General features: G+C 40.8%; 1 protein-coding gene across 4 annotated transcripts in view; it reads right to left on the bottom strand.

The window, feature by feature from the left end:
- Positions 1–18826, bottom strand: part of LOC109908073 (E3 ubiquitin-protein ligase MIB2) — a 76180-nt gene that overhangs the window by 33410 nt on the left and 23944 nt on the right. For all 4 annotated transcript variants that reach the window (XM_031794334.1, XM_031794335.1, XM_020506505.2 and 1 more), the window contains exon 3: positions 17407–17578. In XM_031794334.1, the coding sequence (XP_031650194.1) occupies positions 17407–17578 (172 nt within the window). The remainder of the gene's footprint in view (positions 1–17406; positions 17579–18826) is intronic.

Here is an 18826-nt window from a genome sequence, read left to right as displayed (position 1 = left end):
CATTTTAAACCAGCATCAGGAAATTGAGTCTATCATAATTAATGTGGGTTTTAATTACATTATGAAGGGCAGCTCAGAACAGCTGAAGATGGATTTTAAAGAACTGATTTGGTCACAACTTGACACCAACAAACAACCCATGCTTCAGCAGACATTTAGCCCTCCATAACTGGCTATGAGGCTATTGGAGCTCTGTGGGTGTCAACTTTTATTGACACCTGGAAACAAAGCTTACAGTGGGGCAAAAAAAGTATTTAGTCAGCCACCAATTGTGCAAGTTCTCCCACTTAAAAAGATGAGGCCTGTAATTTTCATCATAGGTACACTTCAACTATGACAGACAAAATGAGGGGGAATAAAATCCAGAAAAATCACATTGTAGGATTTTTTTATGAATTTATTTGCAAATTATGGTGGAAAATAAGTATGTCTACCTCTGCTAAACTTCACAGTAAATCAATAAAAACAATCAAGCATCCCATAAAAGTGCTAAATATAGCCCACGTTAACATATTTAGCTTTAAGAAACAAGGTTAATGAAATCAATAATTTGCTAGTAACAGATGACGTTCGTATTCTGATAATCTCTAAAACTCACTTAGATAATACATTTGATGATACAGTGGTAGCAATACATGGTTACATCTGTTGCTGCCAAGTCATGATTTCCCTGGGGGTTAGCCTTGCAATGACCAAGTGGTGAGATACATAGCCCTCTATACTTAAATGTTTCAGATACACTCCGATAGGTGTCTGCATCACATACAGCATCTTCTATTGACATTATCTTCTATTGTTTGTCCTCATGTGTCTGTTTTTCAGCATAAAGTACTCTGTAGCCACTTAGTAGTGTGGACACCAGGTGAGACCACACACACAATAACAGTATCTCTTCTTCACTTCATCCCTCTCCCCCTTCTCTCTAAGTTATATCAGCTGTTTTTGTGAACCCCTCCTGCATCTGAACTGGCTGACACAGAGGGCACAGCAGGATCATAGGTGAGATGTCACTTGGTTGGGTCAACAGGAAGTATTATTAAAGATATGCTTTAAATTGAAATACAGACAAGAGATGTAGTAGTCCCAGAGTTAATGACACAATGTCAGTTTTGCATTTCACCTCCTGATTTAACCTGTTTGGGATAGGGGGCAGTATTTTCACGTTCGGATGAAAAGTGTGCCCAGAGTAATCTGCCTGCTACTCAGGCCCAGAAACTAATATATGCATAATATTAGTAGATTTGAAAACACTCTGAAGTTTCTAAAACTGTTTGAATGATGTCTGAGTATAACAGAACTCATATGGCAGTCAAAAACCTGAGAAAAATCCAGAACAGCTGAATTTTGAGGTTTGTAGTTTTTCAAGTCATTGCCTTTCGAATATACAGTGTAAATGGGGTCATATTGCACTTCCTAAAGCTTCAACTAGATGTCAAGTCTTTTGAACCTTGTTTGAGGTTTCTACTATGAAGGGGGAGTGAATAAGAGCGGTTTGAACCGAATGCCTTGAGCTAAGTCACGCGCGTGGCCGAGCAAGCTGCGTTCCTTTTCATTTCTAAAAGACAAAGGAATTGTCTGGTTGGAATATTATTGAAGATTTATGATAAAAACATTCTAAAGATTGATTCAATACATCGTTTGACATGTTTCTACGAACTGTAATACAACTGTTTTGACTTTTCGTCTGGACCTGCCCTCGCCTTGTGAATTTCGATTGGTGAACTAAACGAGCTAACAAAAAGGAGCTATTTGGACATAAAGATGAACTTTATCGAACAAAACAAACATTTATTGTGGAACTGGGATTCCTGGGAGTGCATTCTGATGAAGATCAAAGGTAAGTGAATATTTATAATGCCATTTCTGACTTTTACTGATCCACAACATGGCGGGTATCTGTGTGGCTTGTTTTTGTGGCTTAGCGCTGTACTCAGATTATTGCATGGAAGGTTTTTTGAAATCTGACACAGCGGTTGCATTAAGGAGAAGTATATCTTTAATTCTATGCACAACAATATCTTTAAATTGATGTGGCTCTCAGCAAATTCGGCGGATGTTTTCGAGACACAACATTACTGAACATAACGCGCCAATGTAAACTGAGATTTTTGGATATAAATATGAACTTTATCGAACAAAACATACATATATTGTGTAACATGAAGTCCTATGAGTGCCATCCGATGAAGATCATCAAAAGGTTAGTGATTCATTTTCTCCATTTCTGCTTTTTGTGACTCCTCTCTTTGGCTGAAAAATGGCTGTATGTTTTTCGCTGACCTAACATAATCGTATGGTGTGCTTTCACTGTAAAGCCTGTTTGAAATCAGACACGATGGCTAGATTAACAAGAAGTTAAATCTTAATTTGGTGTATTGCACTTGTGAATGTATGAAAGTTAATTTCCCAAAAATATTTTTGAATTTCGCGCTCTGCCATTTCAGCGGATGTTGAAATTTTAAGGTGACCGGCCAGGTTAGAATACATTTTAAATAAGGCTTAATAATGCGCTCTCGTCTGCAGGTATGTTTTGATGTGAGAGAGAAAGCCAGTCCCATCATCGCCACCTCACCCGCTCTTAAGATATCCTTCGGGCCAACTGGGGGCCCAAGGCTGGTTAGGAGACACCACAATTGTGATGAACTGAGAGAATATTAGGGTAGCACTGTAATTCATGAATCATATGCTGTCTGCAGTTGTTCTTACCCCCCACCTAATTTTATAATGCACACCATATGTGCATCGAAGTACACTTGTACACTTGTATTTATAATGTTACAATTATCATAATTATAATGCATTTATGTATTTATAACACCTGAATAATGAACTTATTTCAATAAAGCGTTTCACATTCTCCACTGGTTGAAATTAAGTATCTAATTGAAATACTATCCTGTGTCCTCAGATTAATGCAGATGAAGGGAGTTAGCATACTTTTTTTCTGTATATATGAATTACAAATCAATCATGTTTCTAGTCTATTGCATAGCTACAATGTGTAATCATTGATGTCCCAGGAGCAGTAAACACTGTTTAAGTGTATAATTTAATACATACATGTGTAACAGTACAGCTTCCGTCCCTCCCCTCACCCCAACCTGGGCTTGAACCAGGGACCCTCTGCACACATCAACAACTGACACCCACAAAGCATCGTTACCCATCACTCCACAAAAGCCGCGGCCCTTGCAGAGCAAGGGGAACCACTACTTCAAGGTCTCAGAGCAAGTGACGTCACCGATTGAAACGCTATTAGCGCGCACCACCGCTAACTAGCTAGCCATTTCACATCGGTTACACTCACCTCCCTTTTGACCTCCTCCTTTTCCGCAGCAACCAGTGATCCGGGTCAACAGCATCAGTGTAACAGTATAACTTTACGTCCGTCCCCTCGCCCATACCTGGACGCGAACCAGGGACCCTCTGCACACAGACAACAGTCACCCACGAAGCATCGTTACCCATCGCTCCACAAAAGCCACGGCCCTTGCAGAGCAAGGGGAACCACTATTTCAAGGCCTCAGAGCAAGTGACGTTACCGATTGAAACGCTATTAGCGCGCACCACCGCTAACTAGCTAGACATTTCACATCAGTTACACATGCAGACACAGCATCATTCAAATAATTGAGTTTGATATGACTGAAAAATAATGTCTCAGAGATTCAAATATGAACCGCAACTTTATTTGCCAAGGAAGAGTACATGATCAGTGAATATAGTCAATGTACAGGCTACAATGTGGGAATCTTATGCATGGTAATAACTACAGTACATGTGTATATAAGACTTGCATCCTTGGCACAATAAAGTTACTATATTGTACTCTATCCATATGTAACAGTATAGCTTCCATTCCTCTCCTTGCCCCTACCTGGGCTCGAACCAGGGACCCTCTGCACACATCGACAACAGCCACCATTGAAGCATCGTTACCCATCGCTCCTAAAAATCTGTGGCTTTTGCAGAGCAAGGGGAACAACTATTTCAAGGTCTCAGAGCGAGTGACGTCACCGATTGAAACACTAATTGCGCACACCCCACTAACTAGCTAGCCATTTTACACCGGTTACACACAGGCTTCATTAATGCCATTCAGTCTTGAAGTTGATACAACAACTATGATAGCTGAGGTCCATAGATTGGTATGAATATGGTTGAGAGGGATGGAAAATAAGTCTGGCTGTAAGTGATTGGCAAATGTACTGCACATTGAGAAATCATGACTAAACTGAATAAAAATAAGAAACTACACTATAAAAGAATGATTGTAAAAAGGTTTAGAGCACCTTCAATGAAATTTTGGGCAAAAAGATGCCGCATTCATCACAAAACCCACTGATATTGCCAACTACTTTAATTATTTTTTCATTGGCAAGATTAGAAAACTTATGGATGACATGTCAGCAACAAATGCTGACACTACACATCCAATTATATTTGACCAAATGATGAAAGACAAGCATTGTAAATTTGAATTCCGTAAAGTGAGTGTGGAAGAGGTGAAAACTATTGTTGTCCATCAACAATGACAAGCCACCAGGGTCTGACAACTTGGATGGAAAATTACTGAGGATAATAGCGGACAATATTGCCACTCCTATTTGCACTATCTTAAATTTAAGCATTCTAGAAAGTGTGTGCCCTCAGGCCTGGAGGGAAGCAAAAGTCATTCCGCTACCTAAGAACAGTAAAGCCCCTTTTATTGGCTCAGTTAGCCAACCAATCTGCCTGTTACCAACCCTTAAACTTTTTGGAAAAAAATGGTGTTTGACCAGATAAAATTAAAATAAATATTGTAAAATAGCATTGTAACTTTATTTAACTAGGCAAGTCAGTTAAGAACAAATTCTTATTTTCAATGACAGCCTAGGAACAGTGGGTTAACTGCCTGTTCATCTGTTGTGAATGTAAAGTTTTTAATTGTATAACGGTCTTAATTTTGAATGACCCCAGGAAGCGTAAGCAGCTAATGGGGATCCATAATAAATACAAATACAGTGATAGTGGCAAGAGACTGAGAAAGAGAGGGAAGACGTGGCTGAAACTTGACCAGTAGGAAGTGAAGAGGTCAGATGGTGCTGAATCGCCAGATATGCAGGATAAGGATTAAACTGAGTCTACTTGACAGGGCCTCTGCATTTGTGAGTGTAAGTGTGTGGGAGTATGCGTGTTTGCAGGAGCCGATTAGCCAACCAGGAAGTTGTTGTTGCGTTTCCACCCCCCTTCAGTAAACATATGGACACACATATGTTGTGCAGCGCATCATCAACACGCCATAACCTACACACATATTCCATAATGATATACACCACTTACCATGAACATGGTCGACATAACAAATCATGTCATTGTAATTATTTGACTTAGCTACTATAGAGTCTCACAGTGGTGTCATAATACCCATAAACTTAGCGGTCAAACAGGTAAATTGATCCAATTGTTTTTCCCACTATTCATTTTTCCCACAGGGGGTTTAGAAACACTTAAAATAAATGCGGTGTTTCGTGTAGGCTTACCCTGGTGTGACGTTTTCATAACCATGTAAATCTCTCTCGGACAAGGTGACTTATATCAATATAGTCGGCTCAGGTAGCTTAGCGATTAAGAGCGTTGGGCCAGTATCCGAAAAGTTGCTGGTTTGAATCCCCAGGGCGACTAGTTGGGGGGGAGGGGGGGCTTGAGCGAGGAACTTAACCCTAACTGCTCCTGTAAGTAGCTCTGCTAAATGACTCAGATTCAAAAACGCTAATTAGAATCAAAGTAGACATCATGAAAGCTCCTGCACATCATCTCTAGATGACACATTTGTTAACAGAAAACTAACCAATTCAGAAATTACTCAAATTAGCTAACAGAGTTTATCCAGAGATTTTTTTCCTTTTTCTTGATTCGCTAGTCTCATCCAGATCATCATGGCATTTGTAGTTCTTTATGATAGCCACATTAGCAGATGATTTGGATTCAAAAAAAAAAAAAAAAAAGTGTGTGTGTGTGGGGGGGGGGGGGGGGGGGGTTACACGGTTATCAAAATGTCACGCCAGGGTAAGCCTACACAAAACGCAGCCCTTATGTTAAGTGTTTCTAAAATCCCCTATGGGAAAAATGTATGGTTGAAAAACTATTGGAACCATTTCCTTGTTTGACTGCTACGTTTTATGGGTGTTATGACTCCTACTGTGGTAAACTTTTTTACATAAACCATGTGACACAGCCTCCACACACACAATTTGAGAATATCCAGAGAACCATAAAGTGAGCACATACACACATAAATGAACATCCTGTAATGGAAACACATGGATAATCACAGCACAGCCCCTGACACCTCACTTCCCTAAATCTGTACTCACACTACTAATTACCTCACAACAAACTTCTATGGGGAGGAAGGTGAGAATGCTAACATGTTAATCCCATTAAGTGGGCTAATTCAAATATAGCAAAACTCTGGCACTGCAGGTCCTGTCATACTCAATAAAGAAAAAAACAACCCTATGCCAGTGTGTGTGTGTCTAGCCCTCTGCTTTAAAGCCCTCTGCCACCTGCTCGGCTATCCTCCCCCCCTCTGACATGAAATTAATCCCATTAGCCGTGCTGCTGAGCCAAGGTCCACTCCCTCCATCACAATCAGAATAAAGCAGGGCCGTTCTCATCACGGAAGCCAGCCAACGTCTCCGCTCCCCCCCAATATCGGTTTGGGACAGACTGAATGCCTACTTGTTCTTAAGATGAGCCGGGTCTTATGAGACGTGCAGCATACAGTAGAGCTTTGGATGAAATTTGGGTCACTGAGGACTTGAGATATAAAGGGTCTCTCTTGTGTTTTGCATCATGAACAACAAGCATGAAGAAGAACGGGGGTAGTGTGCATGACTTTCATATGATGTTTTTCCCCCGATTGCTTCAGTGCTGGGTCTTGGAGCAGCAACACTCCATGCTTTGTTGAATTTATCTTCACTGTAGGGCTGGACGATATACAGTGCCTTCCAAAAGTATTCATCCTCTTTGGTGTTTTTCCTATTTTGTTGCATTACAACATGTAATTTTAATTGATTTTTATTTGGATTTCATGTAATGGGCATACACAAAATAGTCCAAATTGGTGAAGTGAAAAAATTATAAAAAATAAAAAAAACAGAAAAGTGGTGCGTGCTTATGTATTCACCCCTTTGCTATGAAGCCCCTAAATACAATCTGGTGCAATCAATTACCTTCAGAAGTCACATAATTAGTTAAAGTCCACCTGTGTGCAATCTAAGTGTCACATGATCTCAGTATACATACATAACATACACACTCCTGTTTTGAAAGGCCCCAGAGTCTGCAACATGACCAAGCAAGGGGCACCACCAAGCAAGCGTCACCATGAAGACCAAGGAGCTCGCCAAACAGGTCAGGGACAAAGTTGTGGAGAAGTACAGATCAGGGCTGGGTTATAAAAAAATATCAGAAACTTTGAACATCCCACAGAGCACCATTAAATCCATTATTTAAAAAATGGCACCACAACAAACCTGCCAAGAGAGGGCCACCTACCAAAACTCACAGACCAGGCAAGGAGGGCATTAATCAGAGAGGCAACAAAGAGACCAAAGATAATCCTGAAGGAGCTGCAAAGCTCCACAGCGGAGATTGGAGTATCTGTCCACAGGACCACTTTAAGCCGTACACTCCACAGAGCTGGGCTTTACAAAAGAGTGGCCAGAAAAAAGCCATTGCGCATAGAAAAAAATAGCCAAAGGCATGTGGGAGACTCCCCAAGAAGGTAATCTTGTCAGATGAGACTAAAATGTAGCTTTTTGGCCATCAAGGAAAATGCTATGTCTGGCGCAAACCCAACACCTCTCATCACCCCTAGAACCCCATCAGCGCCACCACAGTGAAGCATGGTGGTGGCAGCATCATGCTGTGGGGATGTTTTTTCATTGGCAGGGACTGGGAAACTGGTCAGAATTGAAGGAATGATGGATGGTGCTAAATACAGGGAAATTCTTGAGGGAAACCTGTATCAGTCTTCCAGAGATTTGAGACTGGGACAGAGGTTCACCTTCCAGCAGGACGATGACCCTAAGCATACTGCTAAAGCAACACTAGAGTGGTTTAAGGGGAAACATTTAAATGTCTTGGAATGGCCTAGTCAAAGCCTAGACCTCAAACCAATTGAGAATCTGTGGTATGACTTAAAGATCGCTGTACACTAGCGAAACCCATCCAACAGGAAGGAGCTGGAGCAGTTTTGCCTTGAAGAATGGGGAAAAATCCCAGTGGCTAAAAGGTGGCACTACAAAGTATTGACTTTGAGGGGGGGGGGGGAATAGTTATGCACGCTCAAATTTACAATTGTTTTGTGTTATTTCTTGTTTATTTCACAATAGAAAATATTTTGCATCTTCAGAAATCAAATGATACAAACCAACAAAAAAATATACTTTAATTCCAGGTTGTAAGGCAACAAAATAGGAAAAATGCCAAGGGGGTGAATACTTTCGCAAGCCACTATAGCCCAAAAATCAACATTTCACAGTATACCTCTACACTTTTTAAATGTATTTTTCTAAATAAGCTTTGTTGTACAAATAAAAGATCAAATGCACTGCATTTCAGACAGTCAGCAATAATACAATTAATTCAGGGCTTGTGAAATTATACCGTGGCTAAATATAAGCCTCCCACAACTATAAAAGACTCACTAATAATTTCTTTATTTTATGAAAATAGTTTAACGTGCTTTTTCAGAAAAATTACTGATCTGGCTTTCAAGTCTATGAAAACTCCCTTTTTGTTACACATTTAATGACTTCCGGAAAAAAACAAGTCGCCTAAATCCAAACAGGGGATTCATTTTCAGGATGGAAACACTCTTTAGGTATAAACTTAAATGACTAAAACAAGATATAAAGTATGTAGAAAAGATAATGGACCTATATATTTTTTGATAATATAATCTTTGAGAACTAACAATCCCCAAAATAAAAGCTAGACAGTAAGGGAGAAAAGTCCAAAAACAATTAATTTAGCTGCATTCCTTTTGTTATTATGCTTGAGCAAAATAACACAGCATTGTCCGTGGAAAAATGCATAGATTTGCAGGAAACTAGCTTTAAAACCGCCATATTCTCTCTCCGCTGTATGGCAAAATGCATAGAATATAGCAGGAAATTAGCTTTAAAACTGAAAACATTTCTCTCATCAATGTGCAGCGGTACAAGGAATTTGAGGTAGATAATGTATGTACATGAAGGCAGGTTATAGTGACTACTCGTCAGGATAGATCAAATCAAACTTTATTTGTCACTTGCGCCGAATACAACAAGTATTCAAGAAGAGTTTAGAAAATATTTAGCAAATAAACTAAAGTAACACAATAACGAGGCTATATACAGGGGGTACCGGTACCGAGTAAGTGTGCGGGGGTACAGGTTAGTTGAGGTAATTTGTACATATAGATAGGCGTGAAGTGACTATGCATAGATAACAGCAAGTAGCATACAAAACAAATGGGAGAAGAAAATGTAAATAGTCCGGTAGCCATTTGATTAATTGTTCAGCAGTCTTATGGCTTGGGGGTAGAAGCTGTTAAGGACCCTTTTGCTTTTAGACTTGGCGCTCCGGGTACCGCTTGCCGTGCGGTAGCAGAGAAAACAGTCTGACTCGTGTGACTTGAGTCTCTGACAATATTATGGGCTTTCCTCTGACACCACCTTTTATATAGGTCCTGGATGGCAGAAAGCTTGGCCTCAGTGATGTACTGGGCTGTACACTCTACCTCTATAGCGCCTTACGGTCAGATGCTGAGCAGTTGCCTTACCAGGCGGAGATGCAACCAGTCAGGACGCTCTCGCTGGTGCAGCAATAGAACTTTGAGGCTCTGGGTACCCCTGCCAAATCTTTCCAGTCTCCTGAAGGGGGAAAGGTTTTGTCGTGTCCTACTCACAACAATAATAAGTGTAAAAAAAAAAAGAACAGAGTCTATAAGAGTGTGAGTGTGCGTAATGTGTATGTACATTCGGAAAGTATTCAGACCCCTACCCGTTTTCCACATTTTGTTACGTTCCAGCCTTATTCTTAAATGAATCAAATATTTTTTTCCCCCTCAATCTACACACAATACCCCATAATGACAAAGCGAAAAAAGGTTTGTAGAAAAAAAATATATATATTTAGACCCCTTGCTATGAGACTCGAAATTGAGCTCAGGTGCATCCTGTTTCCATTGGTAATCCTTGAAATATTTGTACAACTTGGAGTCCCCCTGTGGTAAATTCAATTGATTGGACATGATTTAAAAAAAGGTCCCACAGTTGACAGAGCATATCAGAACAAAAACCAAACCCTGAGGTCGAAGGAATTATCACTAGAGTTCCGAGACATGATTGTGTCAAGGCACCGATCTGGGGAAGGGTACCAAAACATTTCTGCAGCATTGAAGGTCCCCAAGAACAGTGGCTTCCATCATTCTTAAATGGAAGAAGTTTGGAACCACCAAAACTCTTCCTAGAGCTGGCCACCCGGCCAAACTGAGCAATCGGGAAAGAAGGGCCTTGGTCAGGGAGGTGACCAAGAACCCCGATGGTCACTCTGACAGAGCTCTAGAGTTCCTCTGTGGAGATGGGAGAAGGACACCATCTCTGCAGCACTCCACCAATCAGGCTTTTATGGTAGAGTGGCCAGACGGAAGCCACTTCTCAGTAAAAGGCACGACAGCCCGCTTGAAGTTTGACAAAAGGCAACTAAAGGACTATCAGACCATGAGAAACAAGATTCTCAGGTCTGATGAAACCAAGATTGAACTCTTTGGCCTGAATACCAAGCGTCACGTCTGGAGGAAACCTGGTACCATACCTATAGTGAAGCATGGTGATGGCAGCATCATGCTGTGGGGATGTTTCTCAGTGGCAGGGACTGGGAGTCTAGTCAGGATCGAGGGAAAGATGAACAGAGAAAAGTACAGAGAGAACCTTGATGAAAACCTGCTCCAGAGTGCTCAGGACCTCAAACTGGAGAAGAGGTTCACCTTCCAACAGGACAACGACAGTAAGCACACAGCCAAGACAACGCAGGAGTGGCTTTTGGACAAGTCTCTGAATGTCCTTGAGTGGCCCAGCCAGAGCCCGGACTTGAACCCGAGGTAACATCTCTGGACAGACCTGAAAATAGCTGTGCAGCGACGCTCTCCATCCAACCTGACAGAGCTTGAGAAGATCTGCAGAGAAGAAATCATAGAAACTCCCCAAATACAGGTGTGCCAAGCTTGTAGCATCATACCCAAGAAGACTTGAGGCTGTCATCACTGCCAAAGGTGCTTCAAGAAAGTACAGAGAAAAGGGTCTGAATACTTATGTAAATTATTATTTAATTTAAAAAATATATTATACATTTGCAAAAATGTCAAAAAAACTGTTTCTATTGGTCATTATAGGGTATTGTGTGTAGATTGATGAGGTGGGAAAACAATTAAATAGATTTTAGATTAAGGCTGTAACGTATCAAAATGTGGAAAAAGTCAAGGGGTCTGAATACTTTCCGAATGCACTGTATGTGTGTGGGTTTATAGTTCGGGTATCAATAATTTACTATTTAGCAGTCTGGCTATTCAGCAGTCTTATTATGGCTTGGGGATAGAAGTTGTCTCGGAGCCTGTTGGTCAGATGGTAGCAGAGTGAACAGTCTATGGCTTGGGTGGCTGGAGTCTTTGGCAATTTTTCAGGCCTTCTTCTGACACCGCCCGATAGAGTTCCTGGATACTGGACTGTTCGCACCACCATCCATAGCGCTTTTCAGTAAAGAGGGGTCCATTTACCATACCAAACAGGCGGTGATGCAGCCAGTCACGATGATATCGATGGTGCAGCTGAATAACTTGAGGATCCGAGGGCCCATGCCAAATCTTTTCAGCTTACTGAGGGGAAAGAGGCACTGCCTTGCCCTCTTCACAACTGTGCAGGTGTGTGTGGACCATGGTAAGTCGTTAGTGATGTGGATGCCAAGGAACTTGAAGCACTTCATAATTACAGATGTGATTGCTAGAGGGTGTTAGTCATTTAGGCAGATTAACTTGGAGCTCTTGGGAACAGGAACAATGGTTGTCAGCTTGAAACATAAAATGGGATTACAGACTGGGACAAGGATAGATTGAAAATGTCATTGTAGACACTTGCAAGCTGGTTTGCGCATGCTTTGAGAACGCACCCCGGTATTGCGTCTGGCCTGGCGGCCTTGTGATTGTTAACCTGTTTAAATGGCTCTCACGTCGGCCACGGAGAACAAGCTCACATAGCCATCATGAAAAACCTGTTTACACGCAAGCCTATTTATATTCCTTCTAAGCAGGCATAAAAGGTATTTAGCTCATTTGGGAGTTCTGCATCACTGGGCAACTTCTGCCCTTTGTAATCCGTTATCGTCTGCAAGCCCTGCCACATACAACGAGTGTCGGAGCCGGTGTAATACGATTCTACCTGTCCATTTGCATGTTTGATGTCTCGAAGGTCATAGTGGGCATCTTATATGCTTGTACTCCTCAATGCAATCGAATGAATCCAGGAACATATCCTAGTCTGTACTAGCAAAACATTCTTGTAGCCTCGTGCCTTCTTCATCCGACCACTTCCATATTGAGTACACTGGTACTTCCTGTTTGAGCTTTTGTTTGAAAACAGGAGAATAGGTTTGTGGTTAGATTTGCAGAAGGGAGAACGAGGGAGGGCCTTAAATGCGTAAACACAAGCCCATGTCTCAAGCACAAGCCCACGTGCTAGTGAGTAGCCAGCTAATATTTATATATTTCAAGTTTAGCAAACAAGGTAGAAGAGTTAAACTGTTATGAACAAACCCTTCTGTCCGTCTACAACTGTCTGAATAGCATGCTAGTCTGTCCACTTTGTTCAGATGTTGAAATCAAGTGGCATACCTTATGTTTCAGAATGAGAATTTGTTGTACATTTATTAAAAAAAACAGACTAGAAAGCTAGTAAATCTAATTTTATTGTGGGTGTAGCGAAATGCTTGTGTTCCTAGCTCCAACAGTGCATTAGCATCTAATAATTCACAACAATACACACACAAATCTAAAAGTAAAAGAATGTAATTAAGAAATATATAAATATTAGGAAAGACATGTCGGAGTGGCATTGACTAAAATAGAGTAACAAACTATAGTTTTGGCAAGTCGGTGAGGACATCTACTTTGTGCATGACAAGTCATTTTTCCAACAATTGTTTAAAGACAGATTATTTCACTGTATCACAATTCCATGGGGTCAGAAGAACAAAGTTGACTGTGCCTTTAAACAGCTTGGAAAATTCCAGAAAACTATGTCATGACTTTAGAAGATTCTGATAGGCTAATTGCCATCTTTTGAGTCAATTGGAGGTGTACATGTGGATACATTTCAAGGCCTACTTTCAAACTCAGTGCCTCTTTGCTTGACATCATGGAAAAATCAAAAGAAATCAGCCAAGAATTCAGAAAAAAAATGGTGGACCTCCACAAGTCTGGTTCATCCTTGGGAGCAATTTCCAAATATCTGAAGGGACCATGTTCATCTGTACAAACCATAGTAAAAAAGTTATTTCCGTCTGCATGTAATAATACCAAAAAATGTCTGTGTTAATAATGTAATAAATAACACATAAAAAAAAACTTTTAAGTTACTTAGGAACTAGAAGCAGAGCTACAATGGCTATCGGCGCCCTATAATAGTCTTTGGCTAAAATGCTGTTTGCGGTAGCCACCGTTTGCATTGACAGTCTTGAATGAGTTCCCACATACGCTGAGCACTTTTTGGCTGCTTTTCCTTCACTCTGCAGTCCAACTCATCCCAAACCATCTCAATTGGGTTGAGGTCGGGTGATTGTGGAGGCCAGGTCATTAGATACAGCACTCCATCACTCTCCTTCTTGGTCAAATAACCCTTACACAGCCTGGAGGTGTTTTGGGTCATTGTCCTGTTGAAAAACAAATAATAGTCCCACTAAGCCCACACCAGATGGGATGGCGTCATGCTACAGAATGCTGTGGTAGCCATGCTGTTTAAGTGTGCCTTGAATACTAAATAAATCACCAACAGTGTCACCAGCAAAGCACCCCCACCTCCATGCTTCACGGTGGGAACCACACATGCTGAGATCATCCGTTCCCCTACTCTGTCTCACAAAGACACGGCAGTTGGAAGCAAAAATCTCAAATTTAGACTCAGATCAAAGGACAGATTTCCAGTCTAATGTCAATTGCTTGTGTTTCTTGGTCCAAGCAAGTCTCTTCTTATTATTATTGGTGTCCTTTAGTAGTGGTTTCTTTGTAGCAATTCAACCATGAAGGCATTCACACAGTCTCCTTTGAACAGTTGATGTTGAGATGTGCCTGTTACTTGAACTCTGAAGCATTCATTAAAGGCTGGTAACTCTAATGAACTTATCCTCTACAGCAGAGGTAACTCTGGATCTTCCTGTGGCGGTCCTCATGAGAGCCAGGTTCACCATAGAGCTTGATGTTTTTTGCAACTGCACTTTCAAAGTTCTTGAAATTTTACTGATTGACTGACCTTCATGTCTGAAAGTAATGGACTGTCATTTCTCTTTGATTATTTGAGCTGTTCTTGCCATAATACAGACTTGCTATTTGACCAAATAGGGCTATCTTCTGTATACCACCCCTAACTTGTCACAACACAACTGATTGTCCCAAACGCAATAAGAAGGTATGTAATTCCACAAATTAACTTTTAACAAGGCACACCTGTTAATTGAAATGCATTCCAGGTGACTACCTCATGAAGCTGGTTGAGAGAATGCCAAGCATGTGCAAAGCTGTCATCAAGGCAAAGGGTGGCTATTTGAAGAATCTCAAATATAAAATATATATAAAACACTTTTTTGGTTACTACATGATTTCATATGTGTTATTTCATAGTTCATAGTTTCACAATGTAGAAAATAGTCAAAATAAAGAAAAACCCTTGAATAAGTAGGTGTGTCCAAACATTTTGACTGGTAGTGTATATATTTGATTCTTGCGATACAGGCATATCGCATAATATAAGACATTCGATATATCACCCAACCCTTCTTCAGTGTGTAATAAATTACATCAATAGTACATTTAAACCAGAAATGGAATCCAATGGTTGGATATAGACGTTGACTAATTTAGTCACCATTGTCTACCTTTATCTCCTCCTGTATCTCCATTCATATCGATAGGGTGTTGAATTCATAATGAAACGTTTTATATATAAGCTTTTTGAAAGACGAATGCAACGTCCCATAATAAGCTTGTATGGTATGGGTGGAATGTTGTGTAAGCTGCTGGAGTATGTCTAAAATGCTCATGGCATGATCTAATGACATATGGATGAGTTATGGTATGATGAGGTGTTGAAATATAAATGACTGGCTATATTTCATGCATATGGCATATTTGGCCAAAGGAGAACTGAAACTGGTTCAGCCTCCCACCTGACACCAATGTAGCGAATTCATAATGATGCCAATGGGAGTCATAGTTTAAATAAATTAATGCAGACCCAGTGGGCTTCTCTAAAGACATGTGCTGTACCTCATGAGCTGTGTGAATACAAAAGGCACAAGTGTCTGAAATAAGCTAAGTAGCGAGGCCTAAAGAGATCTGAGAAAAACCATCAATGGCTCTTTGTATGTATCATTGTTGACGACATTGTTTCTCAGAATCCTCAGTGGTCACGGTGGGAAAACATTCGTAGAATCAGCTTAATAAAATGTTCTCCATCAGGATGCGGGTTGCGTAAGAGCAAAGCCAGAGATGTCTGAAGGGTCTAATCACATCACTGTCGGCACACTAACTTCAGCTGAGTGACATTCTTTCATTCCAATTTAGACCGACTGCTCCATTCTTGCTTAAAGATGTCTCAAGAGAGAAGGCGACAGATTCATAACGCGTTTGTACTGGGGTGACAGAGATCCCTTCAGAGACCCACTTCAAATTTGAACCTCCCTCTGTTGTTTTGGCGTGCAGATCGGGGCATTCAGGAGTTGTTTGTTCAATTCCTGCATGGTCACATGCACTAAACATGTGTTAACCATCAGCCGTTTTGGGTCAAAATCAAACAATCGTTGCATTTCAAAACCTCCATCATTCATGTACTGGATTCAACTACTGAGATATCTAATCCTGCATGTGCCTTTACCTCTCTGCTCTGTTTGTTGATATAGAGAAGTTCATGTGGATTGTGGGAGTAATTTCATAAATGGTGAAGTAACCAAATAATGGGCTTTTGTTTCCCTCACCACAAAGCAGCAGTTTGGTGGTGTGTATGTTTACTACTCTCAAATCAGATCAACACACCCACCAGATGTATCAAGCTTCTTACTGAAACCAGTGATATAAGTAGAAGATAGACATCTATTCAAAGGTTGAGATTTGCGGTCTAGTAAGGTAGTGAGCGTAAGTCCTCTGGTGGGGCTGAGCAGACTGATATAAGTAGAAGAAGATACATCTATTTAAAGGTTGAGATTTGTAATCTTGTCAGGTAGCTAGAGTAAGTCCTACAGTGGGGCTGAGTAGTTTGTAAACATCCTCAAAATAACAAGACCTTATAGTAGTCTTCTTGGGGCAAACTGCTGTCCACTAGTGCTTTCAAAAGGACAGAAATCCAACATTTAGCCTTTTGTTTACGCTCCCGTCAGCTTTCAAGTCATGAAGTCCAGACTTAACTCGATATGACACAAAGCAGTCACATTTAAATCAGATCTTATACAAGCATACAGGCCCAATGTGATATCAATACCGTAGGCTAGAGAAACTGAGGCGGGAGTCAAAGTGAGAGGGGAAGGAGCCTCTGTCAGACTGTATTGTACTGTACAGAATATGAGAGCTGACCGTCAGTGACAAATACATTTTCTCTATCTTCTCAATATGGGAGAATCATTTTTAAAAAATAATGCTTTTTTTGCATGTCAAGATGAAGACTCATTCATTCAGTAGTTCAGGCTACTTTAACCCTAAAAACCAGACAACGTGTTTTGATTGAATAGACCTAAACTTAAGCAGCAATGACATACAGCCATTGCAGGTTTGGTGAGCTTGTTCTCTGACACAGTTCCTCTTTATTTTTCCCTAATGTCTTTCGCAATGTCTATGGACTCAAATGTCTTCACTCACTTGAGGAAACTGCAACTATGTAAATGTTTAACAATTGCAGATAAGAGGGAATTGGTGCCACATAAGGAATTAGTGTAGTATTGGCCAACAGTATTCTGCGTGGCATCACTAAATATATTTGCTTAAGTACTGTTCTCCCATATAGTGTTTTAGCTATAATACTGGCTTGGGTGGCTGTATAATACTGGGTGTATTGCACTAAATGATGGGGGAATTGGGAATCCTTGAGAAAAGATGTGGGGGGGGGTGACCATGGTACTCACGGTTGGGAGTGGGCGGTCTCATAGCGTTCAAAGGCGTGGCCCAGGTCGTGCTTGTTGTTCATGTAACACTGCGTGCACAGGTCGTAGTCAAAGCACACCTTACACTTCCAGCGCATCCCCATGATGCCATGCTTCTTGCAGCTGTCACAGATGATGTTGGAGTGGCGCACACCTGAGACAGAGAAAAGAGAGCGAGAGAGTCAGAGGTGGAAGGAGGTCAAGAAGCCTAGCAAATGAGACGCTTGACTGATGAAAGAGACGTCGAGAGATGCCACTCTTCCTCATCCCTCTCCCTTGCTCTCCTTTTGACTCTCCTTCTCCCCCTTTTTAGGCTAAAATTGAAGCCTTATTGGCTTCTGAGGCAGAAAAATTATGTCTTTAATGGCGCAAAATGCAGACTAATCCTGCCTTAGCACTTGGCATTTGATTCTAAAACAGGGCTGTATTGCCTGTCTCTATTTTTGAGTTGAAAGGAAATGGAGAAAGCGTCGCAGAGCAAAGGGCATCTAAGTAAACACAAGCTTGAGGAAGCTTGCTTGAGTCATAGAGATGAGACATAAATACCTCAAAATAAAAAATGATATACAAAAAAATGTATCAAACTTGAATAGAGTTTAAAGCTGGGACTCAATTCAGAGCAAAATGTGCTGGACAGCTGACAATGATGCTTTTAAAAAGGCAATTTCCCCAACTTTCGCAGAGATCACATTCACGGTAAATGCTGTGCATGTTGCCTCAATCGAAAATGTCCTTTAAAATGTCAAGCTTGCATAGATTAGATTGAATCCCGGCCCCACTGAATATGGTTTTATATACAGTAGGTTGTTTTATACACAATATACACAAGTACTAGGGATGGGCACGGTTAATTGAATATCTAGATATCCGAAAGGACATTAATATTTGGTTACTTGAGTGTGCATTTTTGTAGAGAAAAATTGTAGGCCTATTTTAACAATGAAAAAGCTTTGTTATAAATTAAATTATCCTAGTGATATTGTTACCTTCAGGGATATACCATGACATTTGAAACACTTAATAAAGCAAACTTGTGAATGTAGTTTTTATAACTGCATTGCACTACTGCTGCACATTTACCCTCCAGTATGCACTGACCTCAGGAATGCTATTTCCCCGCTTCAAATAGCAATTACAGGCGCGCAACTAACAGAGTTTCCACAAGACCTAACAGATCAATGCAAAACTCACTATAAAACCTTTTCATAACAGAATCAGTTCTATCGTCAAACTTCTCTTTCACTGTTGCTTTTAGCCAAAAACTACAAAACTACTCGGCAGTGAGTGTTGCAACTGAGGACAGAGGATTTTTATGCTCTACCATTCTGTGAGCTTGTGTGGACCACCACTTCGCAGCTGAGCCGTTGCTGCTACTAGACGTTTCCACTTCACAATAAACAGC

This window comes from Oncorhynchus kisutch, linkage group LG17 (assembly GCF_002021735.2).
Source record: "Oncorhynchus kisutch isolate 150728-3 linkage group LG17, Okis_V2, whole genome shotgun sequence".
Taxonomy (NCBI): Eukaryota; Metazoa; Chordata; class Actinopteri; order Salmoniformes; family Salmonidae; genus Oncorhynchus; species Oncorhynchus kisutch.
Note: the sequence above shows the minus strand (reverse complement) of the source record. Positions and strands in the feature narration are given on the sequence as shown.